General features: G+C 43.8%; 1 protein-coding gene across 3 annotated transcripts in view; it reads right to left on the bottom strand.

Moving 5' to 3' along the window:
* Positions 1–20,029, bottom strand: part of CEPT1 (choline/ethanolamine phosphotransferase 1) — a 31,194-nt gene that overhangs the window by 4,851 nt on the left and 6,314 nt on the right. For 2 of the 3 annotated variants that reach the window (XM_086476719.1, XM_086476721.1), the window contains exons 4-5: positions 19,241–19,382; positions 4,061–4,145 (exon numbers count right to left, since the gene is read on the bottom strand). In XM_086476719.1, the coding sequence (XP_086332845.1) occupies positions 4,061–4,145; positions 19,241–19,382 (227 nt within the window). Of the gene's footprint in view, positions 1–4,060; positions 4,146–12,019; positions 12,105–19,240; positions 19,383–20,029 lie in introns of all 3 variants that reach the window. The other variant, XM_086476720.1, reaches the window with a different exon arrangement.

Raw genomic sequence — 20,029 nt, 5'->3', positions numbered from 1 at the left:
TACAATGATTAAAAATCTTGACTAAAAATCTTCACGGGCTCTGAATTCAGGAACTGAAGTCACAGCACTCGACTGAATAAACACACTTGGCTCCCCAGCAGCAAGGAGTCCAACTACGTACAGAAGCCCAAATGAGGTCAAGTTGTTTCTATTTTTCTTCAATTACGCTCCCAGTGTAGCTTTCAGCAGGTAAAGATCATTAGTTTTCTATCAAGCTCAGTAACTTAATCTCTCCATCTTTTCGGGGCGCAAGCAAGAGGCAGAGCTAGCAGTAACTCTCCACCCCTTGCTCAGGCAGCTACAGCCGAGCACCCAGCCCACCCCTCCAAATCACTGCCCCGCAGGCTTCTGGCTGGCTGGCACCGTTTCAGACACTCAACATCTCTCTCCCTTGCTCGGGTTGCACCGTTAAGTCAAAAAACATTTTCTGACAGATACAAAAGAAAGAACAACAACAAGGACACAAAAGGCTTACATTGCCACAGACTGGAGTGCTAACTGTCCTCATTACTCATGCAATTCATTCATTAGGACAGACACAGGACTTCTGAAGGTCTCTCCTCAGCCTCACAAAGGAAGGTACCTGTGCTGCCCTCTGCTTCAGTGACCATACTTCGGTATTTCAAGAATGGGGTGAATTTGCCCTTCTACAGGAAGAAGACAATGGCAAGCTTTGCACAGGAGTCAAAAGACATTAAGCCTGACATTTCCCAAAGACAATGGGAGTTTGCTGCAAAAAACACCCCATGAACTCCCAACTACTACTGATGCATCTGAGAATGATGCTCAGGAAAGGCAAAAGGATCAGACCACGCTCTTTAACAGCCAGTTTGGCTAGTTACGGGCTTCATTAACACTCTCCTTTTTGCTTCCACCCGATAGCTGCATCAGTGATAGGTATTAGACCGCACTTATCTGGCGGAAATAATTAAAGGGAAACAAAGCTACATACAGAAATTTGGCAGAGGAAAGTCAAAGGAGAGGCATAAAAAGGCAGCACCTGCTAAACTGCTTTGCATATAAAATGGAAGCAGCCAGGCCAAAAGTTGGAAGCAGCAAAGCCAAGTGAATAGCACAGACAGAAATAAAAAAGCTGAGTAAAGGGAGAGGGGGAGTTGGACTCAGGAATCCTCCTACAAATGGCATTGCAGCCCCCGATTTCTTAAATAAGAGAATGCTCCAAGGGAAGCCACAAGACCTCCTCGTCTGGTGATCCATCTATCACTACCGTCCACGCAGTGATTCTGACCTTGCTGGTAACTGCGTGGCTTTCGCTACAGTCAGATGCACACAGGACTTCACAAGACTCGGTCAGTAGTGCAGAGAAGCATCACAAGCCAGATCTTTTGCACGTAAATTATGTTCCCTGTTAAACCCTTTGAAGCTACAAGAGAAAGGCTACACTGCACAGAAAGCTGCTGGACACAGGGAGACCCTGGCAACGGGAGCATTCCAAGACTTGTCTGGGAAAAACCATGCATGTTAATAAAAACAAGTGGCAGCAGGCAGAGAATGGATTAACGAGTGCTTGCCAGAGCCTGGATTAAAGCAAGTCCAGAATCATTTGCCAGAAAATTAACAACAGGCCTCCAGACTAGATGTCATCAGAGTTTAGTGCAGCACGAATTGGGGTTTAAAGAAGAGATACATCATTAGGGAACAGACAGGAAAAGAGCACAGCAGAGGGCTGAGGGCAGCAGCCGTGTCTAAGAGGCTACGCATCCAACAGCGGACAGAGGCAACGCCTCCAGGAACCCTTCTTGGCTGGCTCCTGGTCACAAACACCCAACCAGCTGGGCAGCTCCTAGTATTCCCGGAGTCCTTCTCCCAAGGCTGGGTCCCAGCTGGAGTTTGGAGCCATTCAGTCACATCTGCAAGGGGAGTAACAACTCCTAGCAGGCAAACCCAAGCTTGCTTTATATTCATGAAGTGTTTATGCTTTTAAAGATCATGTGGTGGAATAAAACTCGAGCAGTTGCAGCACTTTTCTCACTTCAAACAGAAAAAACCCTCCACATAATCAACGCCTCAAGCAAGCGGCACCTAAGCTTGCTCACTTTACTCACATTTTCCACACGAGGATCGCAGCTGCAGTCGTACTCACCGTCCATCAGAAATTACCGAGCTCCAGCAGCCTCGCAGAACAGCTCTTTAACACGCTTTAAAGAGAATTTACACTGACAGAAAGAAGGAAGCCAGTACAGGTACACACCAGTTTCACGCAAAAAAAAGAAACCTAATGAAAGCAACAATTGACAAAATACACAATTCTGCATTTAGCCTGTTCAGACTGTTTTGCTGTTTGCATGTTAGCATAAGAAAGTGGAATGTTTGAGTATACAACCACATTTCATCCCATTAGTCCCCGTCCCGTCCCAATAGAAACAAACCAAAAATACCAAACCACCGATTTTGCTGTCACATAAAATATTAAAGGATTGGGGAGGGGGGTAAGGAGGGGTTGTGTGGTATATTTTGCTCTGCAAGTAAATAACATTTGTCTCTCAACACAAAACCTCACAAGCTGAATGAAAAAGGAAAATTCCTAATTGTCATGGGAAACCTGATCAAGTTTGTTCTCTGGAGAAATGTCTCCGTTAATCCAACACTGGGCTTCAAAATAGATTAATCTTTTGGGAGCAGACTTAGCCACATGCTGCTGCAACCCAGAACTTATAATAGATGTCAAGATTTTGCTGAAAAGGGTTGTTTAACAGGTTATTTAAAAGGGGTTTTTATTTAAGTTATTCAATGACACAAGAGAACAATTTCTAAGGTCACATAAACACCACCTTGCACTGAATTGTGCCACAGGTTGCTGTGGCAGCATTTCCTCTCCCCTTTTTTTAAAAAAAGGCAACTGAGAACAGACTTGGGAAACCTCTGTTTGTAATGCAGAACAATAGCCCACGGGGACGTCGGCCACACCAGTCTGGCACCAATAAGCTGACTTGTAGCCTCATTTCTTAAGAATTAGTTCTACCCACACTAAACACTCTAGATGGTATTTACTTTGCAGTTTACATAATTAATGGGGGGGGGGGGGGTGTTAAGCCAGAAAGCACGTGTAGCAAAATTGAGGTAGCCAAGGTTAGCTCCTTTTCCTAGATATTCTCTACAATATTAGAGGGTTCATTTCTCCCGTTCTATGACGCAGATTAAAAATTCATCAATTTGGGGTGACATGTTTCAGTAATTAGAAATTCATCAGTTTGGGGTGACATGTTTCAGTAACGTTGGACCATCTCTCAGTTTTATTGCAAATCCAGATTTCTTTATCCACCTTAAGAACTGTGTTTATCAATTACACAAGCAAGATCAATACTCGGGAAGGAAAAAGCCTTCCAGGACTTCAACGCTTTAGATGTTATTTCCAGAAATTTTTATATTTCTTTTAACGTATGCACATGTATGCTTTCCTCTGGACAATGGCATTTTGAGAGCCCAACGTGGCTCCAGTAACCCAAACAAAGTCAACTTATGGCAGCCCCTGGGCGGCCAGCCGAGGCCTGGTGAGCCCACACAACACCTGCAGGGTCTGGGTGCAGCCAGCCCGTGACAGTCAGCCTGCTTGATCTGGATGATCTCTGTTTTAAAACAAAACAAGTGACCATTCCTTTTCACCCCCCCGTACAGATAAAGAGTTGTCAGCGACATGCAGGCCAAATTATCTACTGATGGTTACCAACTGCTCTCCAAACCCCATGTCCTCAGCCCAATTTAGCACCCCTCCGTTGCTGATCTAGCTTGCTGCATGAAATTCATTCAAGTTCGGGCCAGCTCGCTCGGAGGAAGCTGGACTTCACTGAAGGTACATTGAAGTTTGTGCAACGTTTGATAACTTCCTGCCTGCAAACCCCAGATACAAAATAATAGCTGGGTTTAACAGCTCCGGCAAAACCAGAATGGACGGTTATTGCCACGTGACCCATGCGCAAGAATATATATTTCCTTTTGTGAGGAAAAGTGAGACTTTCCCCTCATGAATTAATCTGTGTAGTTCTTCCAGGTGTCTGCTAGATTATCAAGAAGGATAAAATAAGAACACGAACAAAATTACCAGAGATTGCCAAAAAGGTGGTCCTCCAATCACTGCCAGTAAATGCATGATTATTATGAAGATTTGTACTTCAGTCACATCAATTCTGATTAGGTACAAAAAGCCAAAAAAAGCAAAATTATTCAAAGCAATTTCAAGTCAGTTATTTGCAAGCTCAGCAGCTCTCCTCTATCATGCACAGTATAAAAACTCCAAAATACTGAGGAAAATAAAAGATGTAAAATATTTATAAATAATTTAGAAAGCAAAAACATATTTTAGTTTTATTGTTAAAATCAAGAGCCATGCTGTGCTATATACTCTTTGTTTTATTTCACAGTGCAAGAGAAATCCATTTTGTCACAAGGAACAGTTGGAACTCGTCTTTTAACTGACCACTGCCAGGTGCAGAAATAAATATTGAGCTTTAGCCTTGCCCACCAAAAAAAAAGAATTTATTTCAAATCATAAAATTCAGGAAAGATGTTTTTAATGCCTATTATATTCCCTATCTTTTTTTTTTTAATATTAATACTCTCTGAATAGCATCAACCTTTAAAAAAAAAAAAAAACAAAAACCAACCATGAATCCCTGAAGAGTTTATGCAGATGCAACCAGTACAGTAGCTGCATTGCTAAAGGTTACACAATTCAGTCTCTAGCATGCGGCAAGAAAATAAACCACTTCTGGTTCTAGCACAGCCAGGATGTTCTGTAGAAGCCCAAGAAGGAAAGGATTACAGAAGAGACTGAGTTTAAGACCAGGTTTTCAAGAGCACAGAGAAGTCTTGGAGCCAGCAAGAGGGGAAAACTAGCCCTACAAATCCATTCCAGAAATAGAAGTAAAGAAAAATACAAGTGAACTGTAAAGAGGATGGACTCGCTGGTGCGTAGGATGAAGCCATAATACTATCTCACACTGGAGTACTGTATCGAAAACAATCTTTTGAGACAGTTTGAAGTATTTATGGCTTACTCCTTCCCTCTAACAATACAGTTCTACCCAAAAGACTCAAAATCGCTTCTTGCAGATACAGGCGCTGCTGTTACTGAAATCCTGTTGATATTATCAGCTGCACGGGCACCAGGGAATAATGGGTCAGGAGGTTCTGTCTCTGTGCCAGAAATGAACTACAAGGCCATGTAACTAAGTCTGGTATCAGAGTATTGTCCCACCAAGTGTTCTCTGCAGCCTTTGTTCCAGTCGTGGAGCAGATCCTCACCTGAGCACCTCCAGCCTGGCCAGAGCATAACTTTGCTCCAGCAGTACATTAATACGCACGAGGGGTAACCACAAGGCGCACCCAGCGCCCAGGCAGAACACCCCCAAAGCGTAAGGAAGCAGAAGGGCAGCAGGACGCGGCGTTCCTGGGGATCTTCCTGGGGATTCTCTACACGCTGGCTGTAAAAACACCCCGTCCATCTCCCACTGGGCACCTCCCACCAGCCAGGAGCCTCTGGGAACAGCTCCCCGCGAGCAGGACAGGCACCCACGGAACAAAGGGCAGAAGGGGCACGGGTGGCACAGCAGGCAGCGGGCACCCGGCCCCTGACTGCCACTGCTGCAAACTGCCATCGCCCCCTCCCCTCTACAGGAAACAGGCAGCGAAGCAGCAGAGGGGAGCAAAGGATGAAGATGACAGGAGAGCAGCAACCCCCAGGAGCTAGCCAGGCTCTTGGCATCTAATGGGGAAGTTTAGCCAAAGTCAGAGGAAATCACAGAATCGCAGAATGTTAGGGGCTGGAAGGGACCTCAAAAGATTATCTAGTCCAACCCCCAAATCTAGAGAAGATGCAGTAAGAAGAGAGTTTCCTTTAGATGCCTTTGCTTCGTGACTTTTCTTCTCACTACACCAGGCACGGAGATACGAGATACACAGAAATAACCTCGGGGTCCTCCTACGTTCTGATTTGTTCAGTAACAATCCTGCAAGGCAATCAGAACTGGCTTGGGGGGAAAAAAAAAAATCAGTTTCCATAAAGAAAAAAGAATCTAAAAATCCACATTTTCAGTCCTCACACAAACAAATCAAGCCACTGAGCTGCCTTGCAAGAGAAAGTAAAAGTGTTCAGCCATGCAAGAAGAGAGATACACGAAACACCTGATTAAATGCAAATTGCTTCCTCCTAGCTTTTGGAGTCAGCATGGAAACATGTTTTCAGTGTGTCCAACTGAGGAAGGAGCTCTGTGAACCTGCACTGGTTAAACAGGAATGCATTTTAGCCTATTTCACTACTTCTGCCAGTGACCTAAAAGAATATAAAGCAACTGAGAAAGCTCACAGAAACAGTGACTAATAACCAATGTAAGTAACTCAAGTTTATAGCTTTCCCTGGGCAGTAAAACAGGTTTCTTTTGGCAGCAGTACTCTTAATGCAAAATAAAGTAAGGTCACATACCTCAAAACAATTTCAGATCATACAAGACAACGTATTCTGAAAGATAAACTTTACACAAAACTGGGAGCCCCCCCAAATCCATGGAAGCAGTGCCTGGATTCAGGACATCATTATCTTCCTTACACAGCCATGGTACAACCTTTGCTCCATCGCCTGGAGTTCTGCCCTCCCGGCTCAAAAATGGCATCAGGCAGCTGGAAAGGGTTCAGCAGTGAACTTGCAGGTCTATTTGGTTAAAAACTCCTCCCTGACTTATAAGATTCTCATATTGCAGAACCGATGAGTTAACTTCCATTCTACATAAAAAAAAAAATAAAATCTTCTCTCCTCTTTAACAGCACAGGGCCCTTAAGGCAGAAGACAAAGGTTTAAGATCCATTGAGAAACTAAACACCTAAACAAAGCATAACTTCTTAATACCAAGGATGGGAGAGGACTGGGAACACCCTATACTCATTAAAACTACTCCTTTAAAACTTGGAGGACTTAAAGACACGCTCGACACCACTAGAGTACCTGTCTGATGCTGGATTTTTTTTTTTGCAGGATGTCAAATGACAACTACTTAGAAATCGAAGAATACAGGAATCCAGACAGGCAGCTCCTCAAAGCTAGACCACAGAAAGGAACAACGTTTAGAAACAGAAGCTGGGTGAAAGGGCAGAGACACGCTGTTCCTCTATTCATGTAACTTGAATTTAAAATGACTGCGCAACTACAGCAGGAAGAGGACTAAATCCATGCTGCTGCTAAAAGGAGCGGTCATCCCAGCTTCTCTAAAGACTGACCACTTTCTCTCCCCAAAAACACTGCTCAGCCCCTCTTTCTCCCTTGTGCCAGCTCTACAGTTGTGTGCCATCAGCTCAATCAGAAAATCGGCTTAAAGTGACCCAACCACAAAAAAAGAAGAAAAAAGAAAGGTTCCTGGCCCAATTTCTAGCATATCGGCTTTCCTTATCCTTTTGCATGGCCTCTTGATTGATGCAAGCGCAAAGGAGAGGACGGCGGAAGGTCTGCACTGACTCTTCTGAGCCAAACTGCTGAGTCAAAGTGACTGTGCAGCTACAGACAAGGGACAGAAAGGAGGGATAAATGGGAATGAGTTAAGGCTCCGAATGTGACAAGTAGACTGCTACCAGCGTTCATAAAAGTCCATAAAACAGCCCTTAAACCTGTAACACGGTAAAATAAGAGAAAGAATGCAACTAGAAAACAAAGCAGCAATGGTTTTGTAGCGAAAGACAGCAAGCACTGCACGTCACACAGCACAGAGGACATTTGTTCTACGCTTTAATGATTAACTTGTATTTATGAATTGCTTCCAGGTAAAATGTACTAGTAATAAAGATCCATAAATTGCTTCAGTCACCATGTTGTTCTTAAACTCTGGTAGAACTGGGAAGTTACCCAATAAAGTGACATGACAAAAGCTGCAGGGAAAGCTGCCTGCTCGGTTTGGATGCAGACCGACAAAAGCCTTTCTGTACTACCCACACTGGCCTTTTGAGGAAATTATATATATAGCTTCATTTAGTGGCTAGGGAAATTATTTGTGAAGCAGGGCTATTAAAATGGAATACTCCATAAATAGGACTGTATTTTTTTTTCCCACATGAAGTTCCGTTGCCCATTGCAGGGCCTCTTCCTATGATAAGGGCTGTAGAAAACAAACTGGAGTGGTGGATCGTTTATCAGCTAATACTAGAAAAGTATTTTTAGCTTCAGTGCACAAAGGTAGGTAACCACAGGGAGAAAAAACCCACAGCATTAAGAAATCAAAAGTGGGGAAAGGCCTTCGGTGCTGCAGACCCCAGCATTTAATTGCTGCACACAACCAGTAACCTGGTACCACACAGACCTGCAGGAAAGCAAAAACATTTCAAAGCAAGAAGGGAACCGGCCAGTTCAAAGTCTGATTCTATTTTCTCCTTGTGTTTATTTATTTATTCATTTAAATAATACAGTGGACATCCTAAGAAAAAATGAATGGGAAGAGCTAGCAGCGTGAGTTCTGCCACTCAAGCAAGGGGTTTCTCAAAGCCTCTTAACTGGGATATTTTCAGCAATCACTTGAGCCACACTTCCCCTAACCTGACAGGGGTTTTTTTTGCCTGATGTTTCCTGACAAATTAAGTCATGTCGGCGTTGCCCAAACAGTTTATGTCGCTGGGATGATGCGGAGACACAGCACACAATATGTGGCGGATCCCTAATACCTCTGAAATGAAGAAAATGAAACAAACTGTTTCCCTCAAGCTATGCCCACCCTAGAGAGATGGACGTGGAGTTATTGTAACAGTTCAACAGACACGAACTCAAAGTTCCAAAGATCATTTCTTCAAATAAACCAGGGACTTTTTCATCTTCCAGAAAACAAACAGAAGACCTTGAATTGAGTTTTTAAGATCACCAGGAACATCCAGGCAAAGAACCGAGGAACAAAGATCAGACGCTGAAGACAAAGCAACAAAGAACCTAGACTCCATAGTTCAACAAGCTAAAAACGTCAAGACAGAACATGTAACTGCAAGGCTGGGAAAAAGACTGAAAATGACCCTGAAAAATACTGGTTCTGCAGCAAACTGGTGTCAGGAGAGAACAGCAAACAGCAGCTCCACAGACATCAAGTGGCAAACGGGGACTAGGTCAAACAATGTCAACCCTGCACCAGCCACCTTTGTGAACTAGAGGCTGTAAACCAGAATATCCAGGTGGTTTAATTCAGATAAAAGCCAGGAAGCATGAAAGTTGCACGGTTTTAAGTGCACATTTCATCCCTCACTCCCTGGCTGCCTGAATGCAGAGGCCAGCAGGATGCCCCCAGGATTCAACAGGCGCTCGCCAGTCCCTGCAGTGAAACTGCAACGGATTCTGCTGCACACACTGCGACTGCTTTTACTCTTAGTCCGTCCTTCCTTGTCGTGCCAAACTTGAACACGGATTACTGGCTAGCTTTCAAACTTCTGTTTCCTGGCATAACAGAAGATTATCAGGAAAAGTCTTATTATTTCCTATAAAAGTCTTGAGTATTTTCCAGATTTAATCATCTTGAACATCTTCATTTGCAATTCCTCTATGCAGTTGTACTAAACTGTATTAAAGCCAGTCTTTGAATAAGCACCAAAATGTCAGTTAAAACATGACAAGCAAAAGTCACATTCCAGCAGCACAAGTACTGAAGGTGACATTGCAGAGCTGCAGGAACAGAGAGGCAGTGCCAAAGCTCTTCAGGATTCTGCACATTTACACTTCAAATTAGAGTAAACCTGTTTTAACTTGATTCTCCAAATCTTTGTTTTCCATTGTTTAAAGCCTTTGTGTTCTTTTAAATAATTCCTCCATACGCCAAAGGCATAAGCAAACGTCATTAACAATTTAAGAATATTCTTCCCCTCCTTGATGAATAAAAGAAAGCCTTACTGCCCAGCACAGGCAAGTACAAGGTTTATCTGGGTTGCAAGAACTGTAAGGAGTTCATATTTGGCCAGATCACGTAGCCTTTTCAAGACAGGGCTATATTATTGTACCTTCTCACTACAATGGTTTGTCACATGAAACAGCTATCAGATGAAAGAGAACAGCGTGAATACATATTTCCTGTAGCTTAACCACCTCAGAAACGGTGCAATACTGAAAAATAAACATCTATCTCCCACCTGACATCAGACTATGTAAATAAGCACGATGCTTTGTGCAGCTGGGGAGCCACTCCGAAGCAGCAGCATCTTTACTTACTAGTTGAGACTAAAACTCAAGGTGCCAGAACGCATCTCCAACTACAAACACGAGAATTCAAGGGGATCACAACGCCTGTTCTGCAATCCCACGTGCCTCGGAACGGGTTCAAAGGAGCGTGCAGGAGGGACTTGTCACACGCAGACGCTCGGTGTCCTGTTACTGGAGCAAGAGTGACAAAATGCTCTGCCTGGCTCACCCCCCCCCACCCCCACTCCCCCTGCCCCTGCTCCTACCAACCACTGCATTTATTTGTAAAACAAATTTCTTCTGAATGGCAGAGGCATCCTTTCCAAGGCTGGAGACCACAGCGGGGGGGCTCTACAGCCTGCCATCAGCTCCAGGCGACCTGTGCAGGGAACCCCAGAACTCCTCCTCTCCCCCATTAGATGGCAATGGGTCCTCATCCGTCTGAAACAATTCACTTTCATTACAGAGTACGAGCTGCTTCCTCTCACACAAGCACCACACCAGTGGGGGACTGGAACTCGCTGCATGTGTTGGTGCTAAGGGATTTTTTCCTTTTTTTCTTTCTTTTTCCCCTCAAGTGACTTCTCAGGCAGAGTCATAATGCTGTTATCACAACAGGCTGAAATCTTAATGAAGCTCTTCCTTCAAGTTACTCCTTGCTACACGACCATTTCCCGCCACCAAGTATTTCCAGCCTTTCATACACTGTCAACAAAGCATTTAAACATTAGGTCACCCGGTACCTTCAGAGCACGCCCAACCGGCCCTTGGCGTGAACCGTCTGATGTGGGCGGTGGGTAGGACACACGCTGGGATCTACCAGACTGCTGACACGGTGGGATCTAAAGCAGAGCAGATAAAGACTCTTTCTAATAGCCTCACGAAAGCAGAGATTGTGCTGAACCATTATGTGAGTAAACAAAACAGCAGCATAAATTGCATCAAGGCAAGTTTAACAGAGGGTATTTAAACAAACCACACACACACAAGTAAATCTCAGTTTCCTTTAAGATCTGATGCAGGTGTAACAAGGTTACCAAAGAGCTACTCCTGGATTCTCAAATATTTCAAGGGAAACTCCTGGCTAATAGTCCAGCAACGAGAAATTTCAAGGAACACAATTTTCTCAAGTTTAACGAGGAGGGGAAAAACCTCCACCTACAAACACTGTATTAAAAAAGATGAAATAAGGAAGAGAAAGTCCTTTCTAAAGAGTAGTAAACCAGAGTGGCAAAGGATATATTTAGCACAGCCATAAGGAAAAGCATTTTGAAAATCCAGACAGCCAGGAAATGAAATTACTTAATGATGAAGCTACAAGCAGTTAAGTGACTAGACTCCACAGATGAAGCAGCATAGTTCAAAACAGGCATTTTAACCAGTAAGTGGTGACTTTTTAAGCTATTGCACAGCACACAATTCCCTGAACTAGCCCAGCAAATTCTTTTTTTCTGGTGGAAAGGTATTTAAGCAGCAACAACAAAAAGTTCCTACAATTTTATCAAGTAGTTCCAACAAATTTATTTTACACCCACACTTACAGAGCTGCTTCCACAGCCCTGGTTATCTTTTAGGTGAAGCCAGAACTGTGACAAAATAAAAAAAAGGAAATGTTTAAAGCAAACTTTTCTGTTTAACAGGCAGGTTTTTGCTTTAAGTAAAACATGTTGCTTTCAAAAAAAATTATTTCCAGTTAAATTGGATTTTTACTGCTCATTCACACTTTGCAAACATTTTTCCCCCCTCGTATTCAAGCACTCGTGAAATACCCTTAGAAAGAGGCTTTTTGTGTATCAGTTACTATGTGCATGACAAAGGTGCTGTCTCTGCTTAGCCCATGCCATCGATGCCAGGGAGCGTTTACATTCGCTTTACCGTGTAGTTCCAGACCCAGGGCCCCAGAGTTCCTGTGAGAAGCTGGATCGCTATTGTACAGAGCATAGACTCCGTAACATCAAATCTACGTGCGAGGGAGAGAGACATTTCAAAACATTTTCCTGAGCACTTCACCGAAGTGGAGCCGTTAGAACAGATCTGCAGGCACGGTGTAAAGAAGAAAATCCAGACAACTACTGCGCAGCACTGAGACAGGGTAAAGGGTAGGTCGGAGGAAGGGAAGTAACGACCACAAAAAATGAGTATTAATGAATTAACAAAAGGATTGCAACCCACATGGTGTTTTACACATTTAAAACTCCATTCAGAGCTTCTGCTGTTTACAGTTTCACGGTACCACTCCAACACACGGGCAAACGCAATCCTCTGTGTGTGCATGAGGAAACAATCAAATTCCTTGCTCCAAGTCACAGCAAATAAAATTCATAATCAAATCCAGGACCTCTCATCTCCCTACCCCATGCTCCTATCTCCAAATGACACTGAATATATGAATTCTTCGCCTAAAGATGCCATTGTATATTTTTTGTAGAGCAGAAGCGCAGACTGCATCTTCAGCTTGCCACCTTTAAGGGAAAGCAAGAAGTCACACCTCTCTGCTCCAGCAAACCCTCGGCTTCTTGTGAGTAATGCTAAAAGAAGTTAAGTGAGCTCTGGACTCCTGTTCTGTACACGTTTACTCTTCACCCCTGATAGACAGGGATGAAAAAATACGCTGTAGCCCACAGAGCCACAACTACCTCATGTACTCCTTGTGGTAAAATGCAGATTTCTAGCCTTCATATCTGAAATATTTTAAAGTGGGATCAAATTAAAATTACATCAAACCATCTGGTAAAAAAAAAAGATTTCAGCAATAACAGATTCAGCCATAACAGAGCCCCTGTTTATAACAGCACTTATCAAAGTCTGCTCGGAACAGAAGCGTGCGGACTGCCCTCCAGCAACACGCCAACTGATCCAAAAGGTACATCGAGGAAACAAAAGCTCAGCATCATCCTGCTGCCGGAGCTTAAGCGGTGCAGCCAGGAGGCGCAGCCCCACGCCTGATCGCAGTCCGAGGAGCCTTTTCAGTTCAATCATCACAGCACAGTATATCGATAGAAAAGGTAACATTTGGTGGTTTAGGGGATACAGGAAGAGAAAGTCACATATAACACAGCACTGCCAACTTTGGTACTTTTGGACAGCTGCGGTTTCTGTTCCTTTTTTCCTTTTGTTACTCTAAGGGATATTTGTAATTCAGACACAGATTCATTTTTTTAAACATTATCCAGGAAAGCTTAAGAGTGGGCCATTGACCTCGGCATGTGCTTAACTCTGAGATGCTGGCAGTGACAAGTCTTATTTTGTATGCTGTCTGCTCTGCTGGGTTCCCTTGTCAAGCTGGTGAGAGTCTTGAGCCAATTAGCATGCAATTGATTAGTCACACATCCAGAATATACTCTTGTCAGTGCTAATTTATTGAGCATGTTCGACAGGCTATTCTTAAAAGGTCTTGTTTGATTAAACCAGCCATTAGAGTTTGCAAGGGCCACCAGTGAATCAAGTGTCAGAGTTCAGAGACAGCTGCAGTCAGTTCTTCCCTTGCCCAGAATGGTGAACCGAAAGGACTGAATTCGAAGTTCAGGGATTTCCTAAGAAAGTGAACCAAGAACAACAGGACACAGACACTTACACTGGAGATTGCCCTGAAATCCAGTCAATCGCTACTGACACAGCTGATCTACTACAGCCTCTCCGTAATACTGTGTGAAACTAAGGGGGGAGCTTATGTACCATCCTCCTCCTCCTCCCCAACATCCAGAATTCCTTGCAACAGTCCCGTGTAGCAAAACACAGACGTTCTTGCCTTATCAGAAAACAGAAGTGGTGAGACTGAGAAACTCACAGGGATACATCCACTATTTAATACTCTGAATATCAGCATTCTGGTCTGAGAAATGAAGCGTACAAGTGGGATTACTGGGGCTGGGCAATGAGCTACGAATCCGAGCAGGAGACAAAGGGCTGTTTTCTTAAGGGAACCACCGCAGCAAGAAAAGAATGTTCATCACAACATGAGAGAAAAAAAGGCTAAAAGTCACATGCTAGATGTCCAACTGCTTAGTTTTAAAGGTTATTACAGACTTTAATCTTAACTCGCTCCAATCCAGCATTTTCACTTGGATGCAGCGAAATACAAGTAGCATGAATAAAGCAAAGTGTACAGAAGAAAGGAGTGAGTACACAAATTAAAACTATTTCCAGCTACAGGAAATTTGTCTTGACCCAAAAATAGTACTAAAGTGAGCCACAAGCTTTCCTCCTTCCCTTGTTTCAATACACTTATGATTATGTACATTTTTCCTCTTGCTGCTCTCTAACAGACTAAAAGTTGTTCAAGTCAGACAGCAGCCCATGCTTCCGCTCGTTACGCTGAAGCTGACTATCTCACAGAGCACTGAGAGCATCTCTCAACGATAAAGGCAGAAAAATCATCAGCAGCATCTCTGCACGTGACCGCTTGCTTCCTGGTTTAAAACACAGTGAAGGAACCTGTGAGAGGGAAAGGAAGAGGAGGAGGATCACGACGAGGAAAAGCCCCCTCAGCATGTGTGACAGCCCTCAGCATTTCAGCTGCACGTCTTTGCGCTGCAGCAGGGCACTGACACGTATTCATGACGCACACCAGGCGCTATGGAAGGGCTGGCAGGTGGCAGCGAGTGACTGAAGTGCGCAGAAGGCGGGAGGTTGCAAGCAGCAAACTTAACACCTACCACGATGCTTCAACGCAGCCTCCTTGTGAGCACAAAGAAACCAATTCCCCCCCCCCCGACATCAAGAGAGACTCTGCTGAGCTTCAAACTTTCCTCTGCAAATAACGAAGGCGCTAAAGTTCTTGAAGAAGTGTTGAAAAAACTCCCAAGATGGAAAGTTTTAAGCCTTCTAATCACAGAGATTACTGCCTTATCTCCTACCATAACCCTGAGATCCTGAAGCCGTTCCCAAGAGCAAGAACTCAATGTGCTAAACTTTGACTTGGAAGGCTTCCACCTCTGGATTTTGATATTTGGTGCGAAGTGGCTTTCCAAGATGACACACTAACTCCTTTTCCACTAGCTGCGAAAGAGGAAGGCTTCATTTTAGCTGCTTTCTGAAATACGGGCTCATTTGCTAATCTCTCCTTTATACCTCAGTGGTAGTACCGGCAAGAGGGCTCAGAAGGTAAACCAAATTCACCCTCCCTTCCTAAAGCACCCCATTATCAAGTGGGCTCTTGCTCATATACAATTGCTACGGTGTCGCTGAACAAGAACGTTGCCCCGATTTCGCCAACGCTCCTCAATAACGGCTGGTTTGTTCGGCAGCCTGGATCTCTGGCTTTCTGCGGGGACCGTTACTCAAACGGTGAAGTACCAGGGTTCACCTGTCAGCTACGTGAAAGCTGGCAAGAACTGATCCTTCCTCTCTGTGTTTACTGATATCCCTTTATGAAGCATCCTTGGAAACTAATTTCCATCTCACTGTGTGTACATATTTACATATATATATACACACACCCCCTACCCCCTATAGTTTCCATCACCAGCTTTCCATATTTCAATTAAAGGTTGGGGTAAACCAGATAATGCAACAACTCGTAGGGGAAATGCTGGAAATCACGATGCAGCAACAGCCTCATGTCACTGGGTTTTTAAAACGTGATTTAGCACTTCCCCCCCGTCCAGCACGGCCAAACGCACAAGGGCTTTACCTGCGCAGTGCCGCGCCTCCTGTCCAAGACAAGGCTCAAGTTGCAACGCGGAACCCAGCTCAGACCCGACAGACTAACAGCTCCAGCTTCACTTCTATCCATCCTGGATTTGAGACAGCTCCTGCAGAGCCAGACTGTCTGTGTGCTGACCTTGAGGCTGGGTACAGCGCCGAACCTGCGTCACCACACATCCCCTAATTCACTTCTTGAAGCCACAACAGTGAGCAGGTCCAGGGTTGAATCCAAGTGGATTAAGTCTTTGTCTGGAAGAACCAGAGCTAGTAATCACAACTGGGCTCCAGCTAAAAGCAGGCAAATCCCTTTCAGGGTTTGTGCACCATATTCCCTACTGCTTCTGTTTTCCACAACGTGTTCCTAAAATGCAGATCTGCTTCCACATGGAGCGGGGAAGCCCATCGGGCCTTGCCAGTTTGACTTCTGTTATACGCAGAAGAAAAATGCACTTTTTCCAAACTAGAGACGCCCCAGTTGCATCTCTGCACCCACACAAGATTAAGCCTGAAACAAAGCTTGCTCTGTACCACAGCACAGCGAGTCCACGATCCAGAGAAACCAGTTACTGGGCTGAAAAACAGAACAGGAGCACAGAGTATTTTGACTGCTTCAACATTGACCCTTTCCCTGCGATTCAGAATCTCCTTTTTGCTTCTTCAAAGGTGCAATATATTCCTGCTCTTTCACGAGCCCACTCCCCCATCAGGTGTTTGTTCTTAAACGAACCTTCTGCGCACAACTCCAGCCGTGCTGCTCTGCGCTGTTGCTGTTAAAGTGACTTTTACTGTAGCCGACCCAACCTGCTTTGAGACGCTTCCTGCTTCCTCACGGGGAATTTTTATGCAATACTGACCTCTAGCTATTTTTGTGAGCTATTTAAGCAACTCAAGCTGCTTGTTGAAAAGTCTGCATCAGCTGCCAGTATCTAATAAAACTATATAATCATTTAAAGGTGGAGACACATCACTGGGACCTTACCGACTCAACTGATTATCCTGCCATCTTGGCATCATGCAGGGCAGCTCCCTGCAGTTGTCAGTGGGAAGAAAAAGCAGCAGCACAGTCGATGTATTCAGTAATTGGGCACAATTAATCTAATCGTTTTCCTACTCCACCTGCAGCACTCCACAGGAATTTAGCAGAAGGGATCCCATTTCCTCCTCCCGCAGGGCGAACGCTCTGGCTCTGCAGATAGAGTCGGACACAAAGTGCACTCTGCACAGCTTCAGTGGCTTGTCAAGGCCGGCACAGTGACAGCCTGTACGAATCAGACACTTAACATGACACACTAACTTGTCTTTTTTTTTTTTTAAAGACAATGCACATTTTCAGCAAGCCAAAGTGACGATACATTTAACCGCTCGAGCTTGAGCTGTAAGGAGCAAAATATTACTTTCTCCCTTTAGCCGTCTGCTGCTCTTCCCTGAGCTGTTTCCACTTTGCTTATTGAGTTGATCTCTAATGAAATACAATTCCTTGGACATAATCTCATCACAGAAATACAGTAAGTGATAACCAGCTGCATGCTCTTTTCCTGCTTCACTGGAGTGGAAGGCAAGGTAGAAATGCTGTCACGTTCCCTAAAGCACCACTGCTGTTCACAGCCCCCTCGGGGTATTTCTGACAGAGTTAGTACTTGGGGTACACAGACAGGGAAAAGTTACTGTGCACTAAGACCTTCCTGGCTCCTTCAACAGCTGCCCCTGATTCTACAGATTCAGGAGTAAGAACACCTGAGCCCATGTGCTCCAGTGAATCTGAAGCAGGAGATAAAATACAAGCTTTTTTTCAGTTTTATGATGGGTGAAATGAAACCTTCAGAAAAACCTAGTGTCAAACAGTGGGCATCAATTAACTGGATAAATAACCTCAGAGGTTTTGCTATAGAAATGAACATCAGCTTGCAGCAGTCTATTAACCTTACGACACAGGGCAAATGAAACAAATGTGTTTGCTATACAGTGCTGTGCGTTATCTAAAATAATGGCACACGTGCATTTGTGTGCTTATTGCCTTCTCTCAATGAGCTGATGGACCATCAAATTCTCGTAACATAAGGCCACGCAGAGCAACAACATCTGCTACAAAATGCCATCTCCAAAATATAAAGACTCCTCACAAAAGCAAAATGCAGAAGTCAGGGTGAACACCAGGAGTAACGTACACATTGGTCTGGAGCACAAAGGCAAACTGGGTGGGTTTGATACTTGCATCTGTAAAGTCAAGCACATGCCAAGGTCAGGGGTTTTTTGGGCTCTTTGATCGATAACAGGAAAACTTTAATTATCAAGGTCCCATAAAGTTCAAAGGGAACTAAAAGCGTTCAGTATTGAGACTTTCAGTACTGCATGAAAGTAAGAAGTCTAAAACAGTACAAGATTTGAGCCAGACGCCTCATTTTAAAGATTTAAGTATCAGAGAATTGACTGAAACTATTCTGTTTTGGCATAGTCAGGATTAGAAGGAGGTCTAGATTTTTTTAATTTTCTTCCTCCAATAGACATTGAAAACTGCTCTATCAGAGTAGAAACACTGAAGTTTCTCCAGAGAATCTGCATTAGTATTCTGTCGATAAGAGCTGTTATAGACAAGAGGTCCATAATTGTACTCTTAGCAGTATCTGGGTATCTAAGGATCAGTAACAATAGACTATAAATAAACAGTGCCTGGTGGAGCAGAGTTTCAAAATCTCACACAAGCTAAGGACAAATTTCAGAGGTTTCCAGGTGCAAAATCATTCTGCAGTATATTTACTTGGAATGTATTTGTTCGATTGCAAGACCTACGAACAGGAAGACAGAGCAAACACACATTGCCACGTTAAGACTAGCGAATCCCACAGCTCACCGAGTCCCTGTGTGGTTTCCCCACCTGCCCTCCCCCAGCAGTAAACGGGATTTCAGCTGTGACTTTCTTGGCATTGCAATTTTGGTCCCATTATTGACAGAACTATGGTCTGCACTAACTAAAAGGGATTCAGAACTTTAAAATGCAGGCACAATGTCAATTGTTACACTGTACTTTAAGAGTTATGGGTAACAGTGAAGATTAACTATACACCACCACAAGTCAAGCAAGATCAAGAGAGGCAGTTAAGTGAACACTGAAGCCAGACTGCCACCATCTGACAAAAGCATTACGTTCTTGAGGAGGAAACACCAGGTACTTTCCCTTATTTATTTAGGTTTAAGTCACATCAGAAGCTCCTAATTAACTAACATGACAAAAGGGTATTTTACCACTCCTAAAAGAAGCCAAGTAACTTTCAGTATTAATTGCAGATCCAACAGGTAATAACTGCCACAAGCACTAAGTGTGTATATACAGGAATACAAACAATTTACAAACAATTTACTACAGCTCTAAGGATCTGAACTACAGTCACATAGAGCACAGCTAGACAGGAAAGCAGCCTAACTTTCGGTTTTATTTTCAGCCAAGGTACTTACATGCCAAAGCGCAACGTTCCAGAGACGTACGTCTGCCAATGCGCGCAGTAAAACATGAATGTTCCAGCAAAACAACAAAAGAACATCCAGTCAGGGTTGGTTCCCAGCTGCACAGCAATACAAGTTCCCAAAACCACAAAGACTGCAGAAGAAAATCAGTCACATAGTAAAAAGATAAAGCGTGTATGTGCATCAAGATCCTTACCAGAAACAAATCTAACAAAAGGACCCAGAAAAGGAAAGAGTGTGAAGGTATCCTGACGTGGTTTGTTTCACGGACATCAGAGATTAACACTGTCATTTTAAAAAAAAAAAAGTACAGACTGTAACATGTGTGTTTGAATTCTATCCGTTATCAGAAGTCCTCAGTATTGAGGGTTTGTTAGTTTCCTACATTTTTATTGAACTTAATGGGATTAGACATCAAGGGACTGGAGTGATTTACTCAATTGCAGCCTGCGGCCACAGTTTTGGCATTTTCTCACATATCCCAAGATTTGCTGGACATATTTTCCCCCATTTTCTGAATTTTTATTTAAGAAATCCAAGGTCTGTCATTCAAGATTCAAAAGGTATATGTGCCTTCCCCTCCGCCCTTTGCATACACAACTTTGATAAACTATTCCTAAAAATTTAAAGCAGAAGAGCTCTAGAATCCAAGTGACCAGAAGCATCTGATCGTCCTTTTGCAATGGGGTTACACTTCAGGCTGGCTCCGTGAACTCTACCGATCCAGGAGCTGATCTTGCCAATTCGAATCTTAACCTCAGACTTGCACCATCCTATTAT

This window comes from Leptosomus discolor, chromosome 21 (assembly GCF_034619465.1).
Source record: "Leptosomus discolor isolate bLepDis1 chromosome 21, bLepDis1.hap2, whole genome shotgun sequence".
Lineage (NCBI taxonomy): Eukaryota > Metazoa > Chordata > Aves > Leptosomiformes > Leptosomidae > Leptosomus > Leptosomus discolor.
The sequence above is the reverse complement of the archived record's forward strand: the minus strand, read 5'-3'. Positions and strand labels throughout refer to the sequence as shown.